Source organism: Phocoena sinus, chromosome 8 (assembly GCF_008692025.1).
Source record: "Phocoena sinus isolate mPhoSin1 chromosome 8, mPhoSin1.pri, whole genome shotgun sequence".
NCBI classification, from domain to species: Eukaryota; Metazoa; Chordata; class Mammalia; order Artiodactyla; family Phocoenidae; genus Phocoena; species Phocoena sinus.
This window is the reverse complement of record NC_045770.1, coordinates 31,336,250-31,352,699: the sequence shown is the minus strand read 5'-3', so window position 1 is coordinate 31,352,699 and position 16,450 is coordinate 31,336,250. Positions and strand designations below refer to the sequence as shown.

Below are 16,450 nucleotides of genomic sequence, written 5' to 3'. Positions count from 1 at the left end.
ATCCAATTCAGCTACAAGATAGATATTGCCTTCTGCTGCCCAAACCAAAATGCAAACAGGCAAACAAACAAACAAAATGCTTTAATCACAGGACACATTTGTTTACTGCAAAATTTAACCTCTCTTGGTCTGTTTTGTCATCTACAAAGTGAGGAGCTTAAATTTAATGACTTCTTCCTTTTTATTTTTATTATAGACCTATTCCCTTATGTTTTAAGAGAATCTTTGAATATATAACTCATTTTGCCTAGGTTGTAGATTCCCCCCCTCATTTTATCTGTCCCTGGAATGCCTCCTTTAATGGTTTTGGTGGTATTTCTGAGTTTTGGATTATTGATCCATTTTGGGTGAAAAAAATCCTTAAATGAATTTTAAAAAATGAATACATCTTTTCAGGGTGCTTATGTGTGGCATAATTTGTATCAGTAAGGAAGTACATTACAATTATTTATCCCTCTATTTGTAGAGAAAACCATGCATGGGTGCAGGGAGTATGGAGGAGGAACGGCTGAAATGGAAAAGCCTTTGCCAGCTCCGTGTCCTGCTAAAGGGTTAAGCCCCACATAGAGTGTTTTTACCACAGAAACACAGTAGCGAGTCTCTGTGCATGGAGACGGAGAGCTACTTGAACCTCAGGAAATGAGTTTCTGAGGGAAGTCAGAAGGACTGGGGTTTAGAGATTTGAGGATTAGGGAGAGATGTGGTAGGAGGTTGGAGCCTGCAGAGGTAGGTGGCCAGTGGGAAATTCCTGATGCTGGGATGGGTAAAGGATTTGAAGGGTGAGGATAATATCCAATTTGAGTTTAGTTCAATTTCATTGTCCTTGTGCAGTGTAAAATCTCACCGTTGATACAAATCTTCAGCAGTGTCAGCAATCTCACAAAAGCCTTGTAGGACCGGTTTGGAGAAAGTAAAAGAGAAGAGAGTGAGATTGATATTTGGGTTGTGATGGGGCAGAGGAAAGGGAACACAGAGCAGCTGTGGTCGGAGAGATGCCATGAAGTCAGTTCAGGGGCAGGAACTTGGTGCCAGAAGGGACTATGAGAATGTAAATCCCTGGGAATTCACACACATTTTGTGGGAAGATTTGGACTTCCCAGAATACTCAGAGTGAGGGATTGGACCAAAGGATGAGAGGAACTTAAGGTACCTTTGGGTTATACTATCTTGGTTTATACTATACTGTACTATACTATACTATACCTTACCCAACTGGTGATAGGGTGAGGTGCAGCTGAAGTCCCAAAATAATGTGGTGGGGTTATTTAATTCTTTTTTCTGGTCTTAGTCTTAGCATATCTTCTCTTGCCACAGAAACAGTACTTCCAAATAGAAATTATTTTACCATGGAATAAAAATTTTATTTATCTATGTATTTAACATTTATTCACATCCATCAAGTGCATGTTGCTTGAGGAGAGTTATAGATGAGTAAGACATAGTAAAGTCATAATAGGGTTTATCCCCATAGGGGGAGAGAGATGTATAAAAACCAACCACAATACAAGGATGGAGGCAGCAAGGGGTAAATGGAGTGCAGCAATAGTGTTCTTTAATTCTGGTTGGGAACAACTATATAGAATCCAATGAATGAATGTGTGTTCTCCCTGAAGGTTCTAATTTTTTTCTTGAATCATTTCTCTTTCCTGTGAAGAGACAAAATAAGAACATTCTGACAACGTATAAAACATATTAAAAAATCCTAAGACTATAAAAACACAAGAAATGTCACAGTATGTACAGTCCATCATTCACCCAGCCCAGTTTCTGTGCCTGGGACAACAGTTCTGAAGAACAATCTCCAAAGGCTAAAAAGGCAACACTGTATGGAGTGTAGTCCCTGGGTGGTCAGATATCTTTGCACCCTGTCTTTTCACTCTGTCATTTTACCAGCCATGTGATCTTGGGTAAGTTATTACTTAGCTTCTCTTCATGTTAGATTACCAGCCTGTAAAATGAGGACAGTAACAACTCATTGGATTGTTGAATTAAATAAGCTATTGCACATGAAATGCCTGGTACACTATAAAAACTTGATGCATTTTAGCTATTATTTTTATTATTCTGAAAGGAACATTGGGAATTTTATATCCATCAGTTTAACCATATTCTTTTGAATTTATATTTTCTTCTCACATCACTTATTGTATTAATAAACTACCTACATGAAAAACCTATGTAATTAAATCTTACTTTCATTTGTCCAGAAGCTACCTCTTTCCAACTTTGACTAGAGGCACTTCACTGTCTAATACTTAAGGATTTAATGCACTAATCCATCTTCTTTATGTTAAATCTAATCAGTCTGCCGAAGAACATTTTTCAGGCCCTTTCTAATTTTCTTAAGGTTCAAAGATAGTTATTCATGCCATAGAGTATTCTGTAAGTTCTGTAGTTTTATATAAGGGGAGGTACTATTCTCTGTTTTGTTGGTGTTGACTTTACCAACAATTGTCAGTGTTTCGTGAACTTTTTTGGACAGCAGCAGCTCCTTAAGTCAGAACTTTGTGGTACAGTTAATGGTATTTTCCAAAACGTGTTCTCTGAAATGCTATTCTGAGAGGGCTCAATGGGTGTGCCACAAAAAGGATTATAATTTGGGAAGCACTGAGTTAAATGACAGTTTGTTAGATCCTTTTTAACATCCTGTGCACTTTAAATACAGTAGGTAGTGGTTTTTGAACTTGTTTCTCCAAAGCATCTTTTTTTTGGGAATTGTCTGGTAGGACCAGTGTTCTGGGAACACAGTTTAGGAGATGCTGATCGATAGTAAGTTATAGGTTCAACGGATAGCTTAAATCCATTAACCTACAGGAGTAATTTCCCCCTGAGGACATTACATTATTTACTATGTGGAAGCACTTTCATTGCTCTTCTGAACATTCAGAGACTCTTATGTTATCTTTTTGCCGAATATTCTTATCATCCTGGTAATTTGCCGGAAAGGTTTAATTATATCTGTGTACTTAAAGATATCATTCTGTATGTATTTTCTTTTCCAAATTGCTTTTAGAAGCATACTAAGTAGTGATAGGCTGAAATATGAAGTAGAAAGAATGTGAAATCATGCAGCCCTGGCTTGGAATCTTTGTTCAAGAATTCAGCAGCCTCTTGTCCTTGGACGATTTATTTAGCTTCTTTGACTCTTACTATTCTCATCTAGAGACATGGCTTTTTATCCTTGTCCTTTGATTCCTTTCTCACATTACTCTTTCTGACTTGATCAAGCAAATACATACCAGTTTATTCTTTTAAATTGAATTTGGAACTTGATTAAAACAAAAAAGTGTAGACTGGGACATGGTATATTCATACCCATCATGACCAGCAATAATAAGTCACTGTCTATGGTTAACCCATTTCCCTATGCATATATACAGGCAGGAAAAATTGGGTAACTTTTAAGCACCTAGGGCCAAACCCTTGGGAGCGGGAAGCTACAGTGGAAGGTGTTATGTTCCTCTGTCCATCCCTTTGGGGGAGGCTCCCTAAAGTATTTGAATCAAGCAAGAAAGAAGAGTGAGTGGCAGCTTATAAAAAACGTTTGAGAGCATCATTTGCATGATTTCACCAAATGATACTATATTACTTAAAACTTAAAATCAATATCCTCATAGTATAAAATAGCATGATTAAATTTCAAGTATCTAATGTCTCAAATTTCTCCCCTCAATAGGCTTTTAGATATAAAAGTTCCAGTGTGTTTTTCCAAGTAAATACCTATTTCCCAGCCTTTCTCATTCAAGCCTACCCAAAGGAGGCAATGTCTTAAGGAGACATTGGAAATATGGAAATCATAAATATTACCATATAATTTCTGAATTCCATTGATATCATCCTGTGAAAGTTTGAAATTCTTGTAATTGCCTTCTCCATAAGTTGGATACATCACAGCATTAGGATCAGATGAATGATCCAGACCCAAGGAATGGCCAAGTTCATGAGTTGCAGCATACAGGAAATTAATTCCTGCAACAAAAGAGACATACAGTAACTGTAAAAAATAACTATATATATAATAAAATCAAAATAGATAATAATAAAAATAAAATAATTATAAAATACCTAACCATTTAAATTCTCCACAGTTTGCTTATTTGTTTCCAGGCCTTCACAAGCGCGGAAGGTTTAGAAGAGGAATCAGAATAGTAGTGCTTTCCTCAATACATAAGGCAAATGCTAACAGCCATGAAAGGGGAAATCAACAGTAACACAGTCATAGTAGGGGACTTAAACAACTCACTTTCACCAATGGACAGATCATCCAAAATGAAAATAAATAAGGAAACACAAGCTTTAAATGATACATTAAACAAGATGTACTTAGTTGATATTTATAGGACATTCCATCCCAAAAAAACAAAATACACTTTCTTCTCAAGTGCTTCTGGAACATTCTCTAGGATAGATCATATCTTGGGTCACAAATCAAGCCTTGGTAAATTTAAGAAAATTGAAATCATATCAAGTATCTTTTCCAACCACAACATTATGAGACTATATATCAATTACAGGAAAAAATCTGTAAAAAATACAAACACATGGAGGCTAAAAGTACACTACTAAATAACCAAGAGATCACTGAAGAAGTCAAAGAGGAAATAAATAAAATACCTAGAAACATATGAAAATGAAAACACGATGACCCAGAACCTATGGGATGCAGCAAAAGCAGTTCTAAGAGGGAAGTTTATAGCAATACAATCCTACCTCAAGAAACAAGAAACATCTCAAATCAACAACCTAACCTTACACCTAAAGCAATTAGAGAAATAAAGAACAAAAAACCCCCAAAAGTTAGCAGAAGGAAAGAAATCATAAAGATCAGATCAGAAATAAATGAAAAAGAAATGAAGGAAACAATAGCAAAGATCAATAAAACTAAAAGCTGGATTTTTCAGAGATAAACAAAATTGATAAACCATGAGCCAGACTCATCAAGACAAAAGGGAAGACTCAAATCAACAGAATTAGAAATGAAACAGGAGAAGTAACAACTGACACTGCATAAATACAAAAGATCATGAGAGATTACTACAAGGAACTCTATGCCAATACCATGGACGACCTGGAAGAAATGGACAATTTTTAGAAAAGCACAACCTTATGAGACTGAACCAGGAAGAAATAGAAAATATAAACAGACCAATCACAAGCACTGATATTGAAATTATGATTAAAAGTCTTCCAACAAACAAAAGCTCAGGACCAGATGGCTTCAAAGGCAAATTCTGTCAAACATTTAAAGAAGAGCTAACACCTATCCTTCTCAAACTCTTCCAGAATATAGCAGAGGGAGGAACACTCCTAAACTCATTCTAAGAGGCCACCATCACCCTGATACCAAAACCAGACAAAGATGTCACAAAAAAAGAAAACTACAGGCCAATATCACTGATGAATATAGATGCAAAAATCCTCAACAAAATACTAACAAACAGAATCCAACAGCACATTAAAAGAATCATACACCATGATCGAGTGGGGTTTATCCCAGGAATGCAAGGATTCTTCAATATACTCAAATCAATCAGTGAGATACACCATATTAACAAACTGAAGAATAAAAACCATATGATCATCTCAATAGACGCAGGAAAAGCTTTTGACAAAATTCAACACCCATTTATGATAAAAACCCTCCAGAAAGTAGTCATAGAGAGAACTTGTGTCAACATAATAAAGGCCATATATGACAAACTCACAGCCAACATCGTTCTTAATGGTGAAAAACTGAACCCATTTCCACTAAGATGAGGAAGAAGACAAGGTTGCCCACTCGCACCACTATTATTCAACATAGCTTTGGAAGTTTTAGCCACAGAAATCAGAGAAGAAAAAGAAATAAAAAGAATCCAAATCAGAAAAGAAGAAGTAAAGCTGTCACTGTTTGCAGATGACATAATACTATACATAGAGAATCCTAAAGATGCTACCAGAAAACTACTAATGTTAATCAATGAATGTGGTAGAGTAGCAAGATACAAAATTAATGCACAGAAATCTCTTGCATTCCTATACGCTAATGATGAAAAATCTGAAAGAGAAATTGAGGAAACACTCCCATTTACTGCTGCAACAAAAAGAATAAAATATCTAGGAATAAACCTACCTAAGGAGACAAAAGAGCTGTATGCAGAAAACTATAGGACTCTTATGAAAGAAATGAAAGAGGATACAAACAGATGGAGGGATATACCATGTTCTTGGATTGGAAGAATCAACATTGTGAAAATGACTATACTGCTGAAAGCAATCTACAGATTCAACGCAATCCCTATCAAATTACCAATGGCATTTTTCACAGAACTAGAACAAATAATTTCACATTTGTACAGAAGCACAAAAGACCCTGAATAGCCAAAGCAATATTGAGAAAGAAAAATGGAGCTGGAGAAATCAGGCTGCCTGACTTCAGACTACAGTACAAAGCTACAGTAATCAAGACAGTATGGTATTGGCACAAAAACAGAAATATAGACTAATGGAACAGGATAGAAAGCCCAGAGATAAACCCATGCACCTATGGTCACCTTATCTTTGACTAAGGAGGTAAGAATATACAATGGAGAAAAGACAGCCTCTTCAATAAGTGTTGCTGGGAAAACTGGACAGCTACATGTACAAGAATGAAATTAGAACACTCCCTAACACCATACACAAAAATAAACTCCAAATGGATTAAAGACCTAAATGTAAGGCCAGAAACTATAAAACTCTTAGAGGAAAACATAGGCAGAACACTCTATGACATAAATCACAACAAGATCCTTTTTGACCCACCTCCTAGAGAAATGGAAATAAAAACGAAAATAAACAAATGGGACCTAATGAAACTTCAAAGCTTTTGCACACACAGCAAAGGAAACCATAAACAAGACGAAAAGACAACCCTCAGAATGGGAGAAAATATTTGCAAATGAAGCAACTGACAAAAGATTAATCTCCAAAATATACACGCAGCTCATGCAATTCAATATCAAAAAATCAAACAACCCAGTCCAAAAATGGGCAGAAGACCTAAAAAGACATTTCTCCAAAGAAGATATACAGATTGCCAACAAACACATGAAAGGATGTTCAACATCACTAATCATTAGAGAAATGCAAATCAAAACTACAATGAGGTATCACCTCACACCAGTCAGGATGGCCATCATAAAAATATCTAGAAACAATAAATGCGGGGGGGAGTGAGGAGAAAAGGGAACCCTCTTGCACTGTTGGGGGGAATGTAAATTGATACAGCCACTATGGAGGTTCCTTAAACAACTAAAAATAGAACTACCATGCGACTCAGCAATCCCACTGCTGGGCATATACCCAGAGAGAGCCATAATTCAAAAAGAGCCATATACCCAATATTCATTGCAGCACTATTTACAGTAGCCAGGAAGCAACCTAAGTGTCCATCAACAGATGAATAGGTAAAAAGATGTGGCACTTATATACAATGGAATATTACTCAGCCATAAAAAGAAACGAAATTGAGGTATTTGTAGCGAGGTGGATGGACATATATTCTGTCATACAGAATGAAATAAGTCAGAAAGAGAAAAACAAATACCGTATGCTAACACATATATATGGAATCTTAAAAAAATAAAGGGTTCTGAAGAACCTCAGAGTAGGACAGGAATAAAGATGCAGACATAGAGAATGGACTTGAGGACATGGAGAGGGGCAAGGGTAAGCTGGGATGAAGTGAGAGAGTGGCATGGACATATATACCCTACCAAATGTAGAATAGAGAGCTGTTGGAAAGCAGCCACATAGAACAGGGAGATCAGTTCGGTGCTTTTTAACCACCTAGAGGGGTGAGATAGGTAGGGTAGGAGGGAGACGCAAGAAGGAGGAGATATGGTGTTATATGTATATGTATAGCTGATTCACTTTGTTATGCAGCAGAAACTAGCACACCACTGTAAAGCAATTATACTTCAATAAAGATGTTAAAAAAATGCAGATGTGGTACATTTATATGATGGAATACTACTCAGCCATAGAAAATAATGCCATTAGCAGCAACATGGATGGACCTGAGATATCATACTAAGTGAAATAAGAAAAAGACAAATGCCATCTGATATCACTTATATGTGGAATCTAAAATATGACACAAATGAACATATCTATGAAACAAAAACAGACTCACAGACATTGAGAGCAGACTCATGGTTGCCAAGTGGGGGTGTGGGAGGGAAGGATTGGGAGTTTGGGATTAGCAGATGCAAACCATTATATATAGAATGGATAAACAACAAGGTCCTACTGTAAAGCACAGGGAACTCTATTCAATATCCTGTGATAAACCATAATGGAAAAGTATATGAAAAAGAATATGTGTATAACTGAATGACTTTGCAGTACAGCAGAAATTAACACAACACTAAACTATACTTCAATAAAGTTTAAAAAAAAGAATAGTAGTGCTTTAATCTCATCACCTTTCTTTTAAAATATAATGTATTTCTGCCTATTTGCTTCTTATGTAATCACTCAGATAGCAGTATTCAGTAGAGGAAAGCAAAGGCTTCTAAGTATTGTATAAAGACCTGGTTTTGAAACTCAGCTCTACTACTTACTAGCTGGACAACTCTGGACAAATTAATGGGCATTTCTGAGTCTCAGTTCCTCATCTGTAAAATGGAGATAATAATTCCTACCTTGTCGATTTGTCATAATGAGTTTCCCAATATCTGGAAAATAATAATGGCTATTCAATAAATGATAGTGACTTTGAATAGCAGGAGAGAGAAAGTTGGCTTTGAGAAAGACGACCATAAGGCAGGAACTCCAGGCGATGCTGGGATTTGCTTTTGACTTGTTAAAGTGTATTATGTATGTGCTCTCTCTCCCTCAGACTCATAGAAAGGCTTTGCAAATAAGGGGGAAGGTGTGAATGTGTTTGAGTGGCCAGAGTTCCAATTGTGGTGCATTAGATTGAAGGAAGCTGTCTTTAGCTTACCTTGAGTGGGAAGAAGGAAGAATGGAAAAGGTATGCAAGATGTGAAACGGAAGCAATGTCATAATTTTACATAGGTTAGATTTTCACGGCAAGGCATCACTGTAGTGGTGAATTCCCATTGCCAAACACAAGTACTCATTTCACTTTCAGGGCCAGTAACCAGTAGCCACTTTTTAAAAAATGTACAGTGGAGAAAGGACAGCCTCTTCAATAAGTGGTACTGGGAAAACTGGACAGGTACATGTACAAGAATGAGATTAGATCACTCCCTAACACCATACACAAAAATAAGCTCAAACTGGATTAAAGACCTAAATGTAAGGCCAGAAACTATCAAGCTCTTAGAGGAAAACATAGGCAGAACAATCTATGACATAAATCACAGCAAGATCCTTTTTGACCCACCTCCTAGAGAAATGGAATAAAAACAAAAATAAACAAATGGGACCTAATGAAACTTCAAAGCTTTTGCACACACAGCAAAGGAAACCATAAACAAGACCAAAAGACAACCCTCAGAATGGGAGAAAATATTTGCAAATGAAGCAACTGACAAAGGATTAATCTCCAAAATTTACAAGCAGCTCATGCAGTTCAATAACAAAAAAACAAACAACCCAATCCAAAAATGGGCAGAAGACCTAAATCGACATTTCTCCAAAGAAGATATACAGACTGCCAACAAACACATGAAAGAATGCTCAACATCATTAATCATTAGAGAAATGCAAATCAAAACTACAATGAGATACCACCTCACACCAGTCAGGATGGCCATCATCAAAAAATCTGGAAACAATAAATGCTGGAGAGGGTGTGGAGGAAAGGGAACACTCTTGCACTGCTGGTGGGAATGTGAATTGGTATAGTCACTATGGAGAACAGTATGGAGGTTCCTTAAAAATCTACAAATAGAACTACCATATGACCCAGCAATCCCACTACTGGGCATATACCCTGAGAAAACCATAATTCAAACAGAGTCATGTACCAAAATGTTCATTGCAGCTCTATTTACAATAGCCCGGAGATGGAAACAACCTAAGTGTCCATCATCGGATGAATGGATAAAGAAGATGTGGCACGTATATACAATGGAATATTAGCCATAAAAAGAAATGAAATTGAGCTATTTGTAATGAGGTGGATGGACCTAGAGTCTGTCATACAGAGTGAAGTAAGTCAGAAAGAGAAAGACAAATACCGTATGCTAACACATATATATGGAATTTAAGAAAAAAAAATGTCATGAAGAACCTAGGGGTAAAACAGGGATAAAGACACAGACCTACTAGAGAATGGACTTGAGGATATGGGGAAGGGGAAGGGTAAACTGTGACAAAGTGAGAGAGTGGCATGGACATATATACACTCCCAAACGTAAAATAGATAGCTAGTGGGAAGCAGCCGCATAGCACAGGGAGATCCGCTTGATGCTTTGTGACCACCTAGTGGGGTGGGATAGGGAGGATGGGAAGGAGGGAGACGCAAGAGGGAAGAGATATGGGGACATATGTATATGTATAACTGATTCACTTTGTTATAAAGCAGAAACTAACACACCATTGTAAAGCAATTATACTCCAATAAAGATTAAAAAAAAAAAAAGGATTGTCTCCAGTTAGGATTATTTATCTAGAGATTCTCAACTGTATATACTTCTCAAATATCATAGTCTCTGCTCCTCTTTCACCTTCAATTAAAAAACTTATTTTGGGGATATATATAGAAGAGCTATAATTTATTGAATTATTAATATATACCAAGCACTGTGCTAAGCACTGCATAAGCATTATCTCATTTAATTCCAACAGCAATCCTGTGAGGTAGGAATTATTTAAAGTCCCATTTCATAGATAAGGAAACTGAGGCTCAGAGAAGTTAAATAACTTGCCCAAAGACACAAAGTGAGTAATTGGTAGAGGTAAAGCAAATTGAACCCAACATTTTTTGACTCTGTAGCCTGAGTATCTATCTTCTATATATGGAGCATTATGAGCATATTAAATGCAATAATGCATTTAAAGCACAGAGGTGGCAGTTAGCAAGTGCTCAATAACTACTATTAATTGCTTTCAATTGTTAAATTAAAGATAGTTAAGTATAAAAAGTTCAGGATTTTAAAAAGCATATGTAGTGGAAGAGATTTGGGATGCTGTACCTATACTGCTAGCATCAGTCCAGCGTTCATCCTCATCAAAGTGAGCATCTCCTCCCAGGCCTGGCCCAGGTGCAAAGGCATGAGCCAGTGTGTTTCCTGGCCCATCAAATGGGTCGGGGTCCCCGTGAGCTGAAAGAAAAAGTGGTAATTGCCTTTAGTGACTGAATTCATCTCCAGTCATTTCATCTTTTAGTTTACAGTACATGATTATTGAGGTTAGAAAGATTAGCCCCAAGCAGTCAGCTGCATACACAGGGTGGTTTGGGTGTTTATTTGTCACAGGGACTTTTTCTTTCACAGAACCACTGCTCATCCCTGATAACCACCACATGTTGAAAGTTTACTGATATGGACTTTAAATACATTCACATCCTACTTATGGTGGCATCTAAGTGTTATATTTGATCATTTTCCTTAGCTGGATGGTGGCAGAGTGGACAATGAGTTTGAGTACTGGATTCAGCAGGTAACTGCATACCATTTAATATACGTTTTCTTAAAAACCCAGCTTTTTCTTTGCGGATGTAGTAGACAGTCCCTTGAAGAACTGTGCTCAAGGTGTCTTAAAATAGATTTTGATAGTGCTTTTATTTGTGATGCAGAGACATTTATTTTCAAATTGGTGTCAGGCCATATCCAGTTCTTGAAAAACATGGAGTGCCATGATCAGTGCTTTTCTGTAAGGTTTTCTTCAGTCTTGTTGATATTGTGGTTGAAGCTCAAATTTCTGCTAAATTCGCAGCACCCAGGAAGTTTAACATTAAAGCAGGCCAAAAAGACCAACATTTTCCTCTAAATTTGCACCATGAAACACCAGCAATTAATAGCAGTTCACGTATATGGGTTATATCTCCTTAAGCCCTTTAATATGAAAGTGCTCTATTTTCTACTTTTTACTACATGAAGGGTGTTGGCAATAAGCCACAGGGACTGTTCACTTCTTGGAGACCACTTAAGGCCTTTGGAAGTTGTAACCTCTTCTTTTGGTTTAATATTGATGTTAGTTAGATATATTTTAAACTGTCCCATAAATATATATGTATATCATGATTCATGTTACAAAACAGAGGTTGGCAAACATTTTCTGTGAAGGACCAGATTTGTGGGCTTGAAGACCTCTGTCGGAATTGCTAAAGTCTGCCATTGTAGCCCCAAAGCACTCATAGACAATAGGTAAATGAAGGACCATGGCTGTGTTCTAATAACTATTTACAGATTTGGCTCATGGGCCGTAGTTTGCCATCTTCTGCCATAAAAAGTGACTCGAAGTTAATGGACTAGAAAAAGTGTAAGAACATTGATCTTTAATGAGATGATATATCTATCTATCATCTATCATCTATCTATATCTCTTTAAAGATTTTTAAATCCCAGAAAGAGGAGGGCACTGATATAAACAACAAGCAAAATAGCACACAGGATCAGCCTGCAGGAATCTTCCTTACCTCCTCTTGCAAAGCCAATCATGATATCAGCAATTCCCCAGCTAACTCTCTTGAAGCTCAGTGGGATCTCTTTGCTCCACACGTTGAAGGCCTTTGCCACTAATTGATTCACTATGACATGTGGTAAGTCTCGAGTATATGACATGATCCTGGTAGAAAACAAGAAAACAATGTTAGACCTTTTAGGAAATAGGCTTTACTGTTTTTGCTAAAATGAGCCAAAGCAAAACTAACCTGTAGGTGACTACTCTGGAAGTCCATTTTGGGCGATCTGGGAATAGGGAATATTCTGCAACATCTGGCACTCCACATCTGGGCTTCCGCATGATTTCTATAATATGGGAGCTTAATGTTCCAGTTATAGGCAGGCGAAAGAATTTTTGCATCTGCTTGAGTTTGACTTCTAAACTATTGGGGTCCCTTATTTTTGAGTCAGATGGATAAAATCTCTTCAGATAGTCCTATTGGAAAGAGAGTAATTGATCTATAATTCTTGTTTATTGTCTTCTTTTAGCTCAGAAGTCTGCACATCTTTGCCTCTGACTCCTGTGGACCCAAATAGTAGTGTGAAGGCAGAATACTTACATAGTAACCAAGTAAAACAAGAGTGCATTAATGAAAAGAAAACTTAATATTGATGATGAAGCACTGCCATTTCATTTCATGAGCAAAAGAGTCCCTCCATTATTCTTTTATCCCATTAAATGTTTTGAAGAGAAACACACTGTATACTTTATAAAACATAGACTTGTTTGTAATAGCCAATCAGGAAGAGTGCCCAGTGTGCCCTCAAGGGGCACAGCTGAGACCTCCCCTTGGCATCAGAGACCCTATGGGGAGATCCAAAGTCACCCAGCCCTTTCTAAAATTCTCTGGAGATCAGGTCCCAGCTGAGGTTAAAGGTCTTAATATTTTAGTCCTGGGAAAGGTAATTATGACATTATTTTGTTTTATATACGTATTCTCCAGGTGAAGAACTCAGAACTCTTAGTAACTAAATGATTTGCCCTGGGGTCACATGTTAAGTTAGTAGCAGAACTGGCTCTGAGTTTCTTGACTGCCAGGCCAGTGCTCTTTCCATGGCTAACTCCTTAATAAAACCCTCTTTGTGAGACTGCAGGATAAAGCAGGTCTCTCAGGTGTATTCCATGGGCAATTGGGTCCCTGGGAATTTCTTAAAGGACACTAGTGAATGGGTATGAGGATGGCAGTCCAGCAGCCTAAATAGGAAAAAATAGAAAGCGAATGAAATAACAACAGCAGCAAAGGACTTTTATTAAGCACTTACTAGTGCCAGGGACTATACCAGGAGCTTTACATTACTTATCTCATTTAAACCTCATAACCACCCTGTGAAGTAAGGTATGGCATTATTTTCCTATTTCACATTTGAAGAATCATGGCTCAGGAGAGTGAAATAAGTTGCACGAGGTCACCCCATGAGTAACCAAAGGAGCTGGTATTTGAACTTGTGTTCTGATTCCAAAGCCCATTTCATCAGAAAAATGTATGGTGTTATATAATGTGTGATAATATCTTTGAAATGATTTAAACATTGGCTCACTCATTTGCAATCTAATTTGGAGTAGGTGGTAATGTTTACTTGTCTGAGAACCGCTTAGGAGTATGCGCTTTATATAAGTAACCTTAGCAATATTGTGCTCTGTCTTCCTATTACCAACGACTGTATTTCATTCAACACAACAAACACTTATTGTTCACCCATGACAATTAGCAATTAATCCCTGATTTGAAAACAAATAGCTCATTTTTTTCCCTTCCAGAGCTACAGGCTTTACAAAGACACCCTTTGTAAGAAATCTCTCTGCATCCTTAAGATGAATTTTCCTGCCTTCCTTTAAACCTAGAGAACCTCCCTCTGGTTTATTGGCAACGTGCACCATGGGTAAAGGGACTCAATACTCTTGCAAGTGTACTCCTTCTGTAGAGTCCATTAGGTGGACCCATATGAAATTGCTCCTTTGGAGAAAAAAGAACTGTCAAATATCACTGATTTCATTTGGTTCAGTCCAATGTATTACATGGACTTTTAAAAAGTCAAAGTTAGTGTGAAATAAAACACAACTTTTCTTATGCTTAAGGCTTAAATTTATAAACAATACTTAGGAGTAGATGTCCCATTATTTTACCAGGTAATAATTACTTACACTTATTAGGCTACTTGTTAAGTAGTATATTGGAAAGAACATGATTTTTGAACCAGAACTTGTCCTTGACTCTTATCTTTACAGTTAGTAAGTATGTGAATTAACCTTACTTTGGTTTCTTCTTTTTCCCAGGATAGAGCTAAGGATTCAATGACACAATGTATATGAAGTACTTTATAATCTGTAATTGTTACATACATGATAATTGGTATTGTTACCACTTCCTTTATTCTCTAGAATAATCCTGTGAGGTATAAAACACAGTATTATTGTCTCTATTAGATATATGAGAAAACAAAGTCAGAAGTTCATGCCTTGCCCATCATCATTGGCTTGTCAGTGGGAGGACTGCAACTTATACCCTCATTTTTTCTTTTCAAGTCTCTCCATCACAAGCAGTCCTCATCTTAAGAGGCAACACTTTGCTCATTATGAGAAAAATCTCAAGTTACAATAAATAATAGTAGCAATAAGGACTTCAGTTTATTGAATTATGTCTCAGGTACTCTGTAAAGTGCTTCACAACACCCTGATTTGGTTGATATCATTATATTATCCAACTTCCAAATTAGAAAACTGAAGCTCAGAGAAGTTTAATAACATTCCTGTGTTCATCTACACAGTTGAGTGGAGGAGTTGGAACTTGAATCCACTTTGGGAAGGCTCCAAAGCTTGCTCTTAACATCTACTTGATTAAAACATATATTACCTATATAATCAGAAAAATTATTAAAATTGAAAAACATACTTCCTAATGCTGATGGTGAGCCTGTGGAGGCCCAGGTGAGTGGGCCAGTGACATACCTGAGCCTGTTCCCGCGGCAGCTCACTCATGCCTCCTGCCTTCTGGGGAAGCTGCAGGGCCAGGGTGCCAGGCAGCACACTCACAGCATACAGCACGGTCAGCACGGCCAGCTGCATAGCTGCTGTCCAGAGATGATTGCTCTCGGACTTACGGTTGGTTTGGTGTTTTCTGCCAGAGGCTGGAGAAATTTATATAGCTTCTCAGACTTGAATGTGGAAATAGGTGACGCATTTGAGTGTTTTCTTTCTTTTTAGCGTCTACAGAACTTTGAAAGTATTATCTTTTATTAATGACAATGAGGAAGTATTACGTTCTTATTGGCAGGAAGCACACAATGTGTTTGTTTTTCAAAGGATTTTTCTCCCACCTGTCTTCTGTATAAATTTGACCCATGAAATTTTAAATTTAACACACTTTATTTGCCAGAATCAAATTGCTACTTAGACATGTCTTCTCAGTTTAAAAATTTGGGGAGCATTATTCAGGACATATATTATCTTAACATAATTTTTTAAAAATTTGAAATGCATGGAAAAGTACGTAAAAGATACAAATACTCAAATCACTATTAAGCAAACATTTTGTAACAGTCTCCAAAGTCATAGAGGGGAATGATGGGAGGAGTGGCAAGTGGAAATGCTCTGCTGTGATTGGGTCGGTGGCCATCGTAAAGCCTGTGCTTCACTCCCTCACCTTCCAGGTACACTAGTGGAGCCCTGAGAATTCCCTCTTCAAGTCTCCCTTTAATCAGATTATTTCTTTTCTTAGTGGTCAACATCACTTGAATTCCTCTTGAATTACATGAAAAAATATTCAACAAAAAAAACCTTCAGGCATGGACTTGCCCGTTCATCTACCATACTTACCATGCTTCACCTTCGGTAATTGCAGGTTTCTCCAAAG

General features: G+C 37.2%; 1 protein-coding gene across 1 annotated transcript; it reads right to left on the bottom strand.

Annotated features, from left to right (window-relative positions):
- Window positions 1-1,339: 1,339 nt before the first annotated feature.
- Window positions 1,340-15,831, bottom strand: MMP7 (matrix metallopeptidase 7). The gene is made up of 6 exons (XM_032640683.1): window positions 15,547-15,831; window positions 12,809-13,035; window positions 12,575-12,723; window positions 11,130-11,258; window positions 3,808-3,969; window positions 1,340-1,646 (listed from the first exon to the last, which is right to left on the bottom strand). The coding sequence occupies exons 1-6, from the start codon at window positions 15,661-15,663 to the stop codon at window positions 1,573-1,575; spliced, it is 858 nt and encodes a 285-aa protein (XP_032496574.1). The 5' UTR covers window positions 15,664-15,831; the 3' UTR covers window positions 1,340-1,572.
- Window positions 15,832-16,450: the final 619 nt, after the last annotated feature.